The sequence below is a fragment of the Austrofundulus limnaeus genome, unplaced genomic scaffold (assembly GCF_001266775.1).
Source record: "Austrofundulus limnaeus strain Quisiro unplaced genomic scaffold, Austrofundulus_limnaeus-1.0 Scaffold241, whole genome shotgun sequence".
NCBI classification, from domain to species: domain Eukaryota; kingdom Metazoa; phylum Chordata; class Actinopteri; order Cyprinodontiformes; family Rivulidae; genus Austrofundulus; species Austrofundulus limnaeus.
This window is the reverse complement of record NW_013952643.1, coordinates 37342-38893: the sequence shown is the minus strand read 5'-3', so window position 1 is coordinate 38893 and position 1552 is coordinate 37342. Positions and strand designations below refer to the sequence as shown.

General features: G+C 37.8%; 1 protein-coding gene across 1 annotated transcript in view; it reads right to left on the bottom strand.

Moving 5' to 3' along the window:
* Positions 1-1552, bottom strand: part of lamb4 (laminin, beta 4) — a gene marked incomplete at its 5' end in the record, with an annotated part of 41792 nt that overhangs the window by 3644 nt on the left and 36596 nt on the right. The window contains 3 exon segments of the mRNA XM_014020140.1: positions 150-303; positions 598-759; positions 846-981. Coding sequence (XP_013875594.1) covers positions 150-303; positions 598-759; positions 846-981 — 452 coding nt within the window.

Below are 1552 nucleotides of genomic sequence, written 5' to 3'. Positions count from 1 at the left end.
TTTACACATCTTTTTTATTTACATTGAGTTTCATTAAAATACTGTATGTCCAGTGGTTCATGAGATATTTTGCTAACACACACATTTTTATTATTATGATCACAGATGCTTTAGGTCTGCCTGAATATAAAACAGTGAACCTCTCAGACCTGTCATCTGTTGGAGTTTCTCCTCCACTTGTCTCTGCAGTTCTTCAGCCTCCTTCAAGATCCGCTTCACTTGATCTGCAGCTTCGTTCTCAGATGTGTGATTTGTGTGTTTTTCTTTTAAAACCTCAAACTGGGTCACGACGTCCTGCAGATCCTGACGGACAGATGGAACAAGGACAATTAGCTCATACAGATTCAGACTTGAGTTCAGTATCTTCAACAGYGACTCAKTTGTAGCTATTTTTGTTTTGGCTAATGCTAGTTAGCGGCGGTGGCCATTTAGAACGGGGTTGAACCTAAAAGTGAATCAGATGTAGATGTACRTTCTGTAAAAACAGTCTGGTGGCATATGAGATATTTTGCTAACARACACATGAACACATGRACAAGAACATCATTTTTAGGTGATAATAAATGAACTTTCAGTTATYCAATCTTCAGATTTTACCATTTGGTCAGTCATGTTTTTAGCAAAGCCTGCTGCCTCCCTGGACTCTCTGGCCGTCTCTCTGTTCAGTTCAGTTTTATTTCTCAGACTTTCGATGTCTTTCAGCAGATCTTCAGGCTGCTTCGGCAGTTTTTTCTCCATGAGGTCCAGTTTCTCTTCAACCTGAAATGTGGTAYAACAAGCATGTGATGACAGAATCAGGAACAGGTCGTCAGGCTGGGCTGCCGTCACAAAGATTTTTAGTTTACATCTGTGATTTGGTCTTGGGCCTGGTCTCTGTCCTGTTCAGCTGCTGTCAGGTTGTCTTTAGCTTCCGTTACAGCTCTGTTTGCTGCAGAAATGTCTCTGCTGACCTCGTCCACGTCAATACTTTTACTCTTCTCCCTTAACAGGAACAAAATCAGATTAAATCAAACATATTTGTTCTGTGTTAAAAGATGAAAAAAGGAAAAATAATGATTTAGAATGACTTAAAGGAATGCACATCGCCCACCACCGCTCACACCCAAAGATCATCTTCTGTTGAGACAATCGTTCTTGATTTGGTCAAACGTCAGCTACTATCAAATCAGGTTTGAGTGAAATAGCTGTAAAACTGATTTAATTACATTTATTCTTGGGTTTTTAGGGTTGGTTAGTTGCAGCAGCCATCTTTAATCCAGTTATTCAGTTCTAAATATTACGCCCAGTGGTTTTTTAAAAGTTTTTCCAATGGTTCATGAGATATTTTGCTAACAGATTATAGAAAGCCCTAAAAGCATGTTTTTGTTCAACTTAAGTTAGTAAGAAGATTGAATCTGATTCAAACGTTTTAACCCTTCAAGGTTTAAAAACATTCAGCTTGTTCGAGATATGTCAGCTAGGACTTAGTTTTCAAACTGAACTAAAACAAAATTCTTTAAAATTTTCAACATACCGTATTTATTCATGTATAATGTGATCTCATGTATAATAT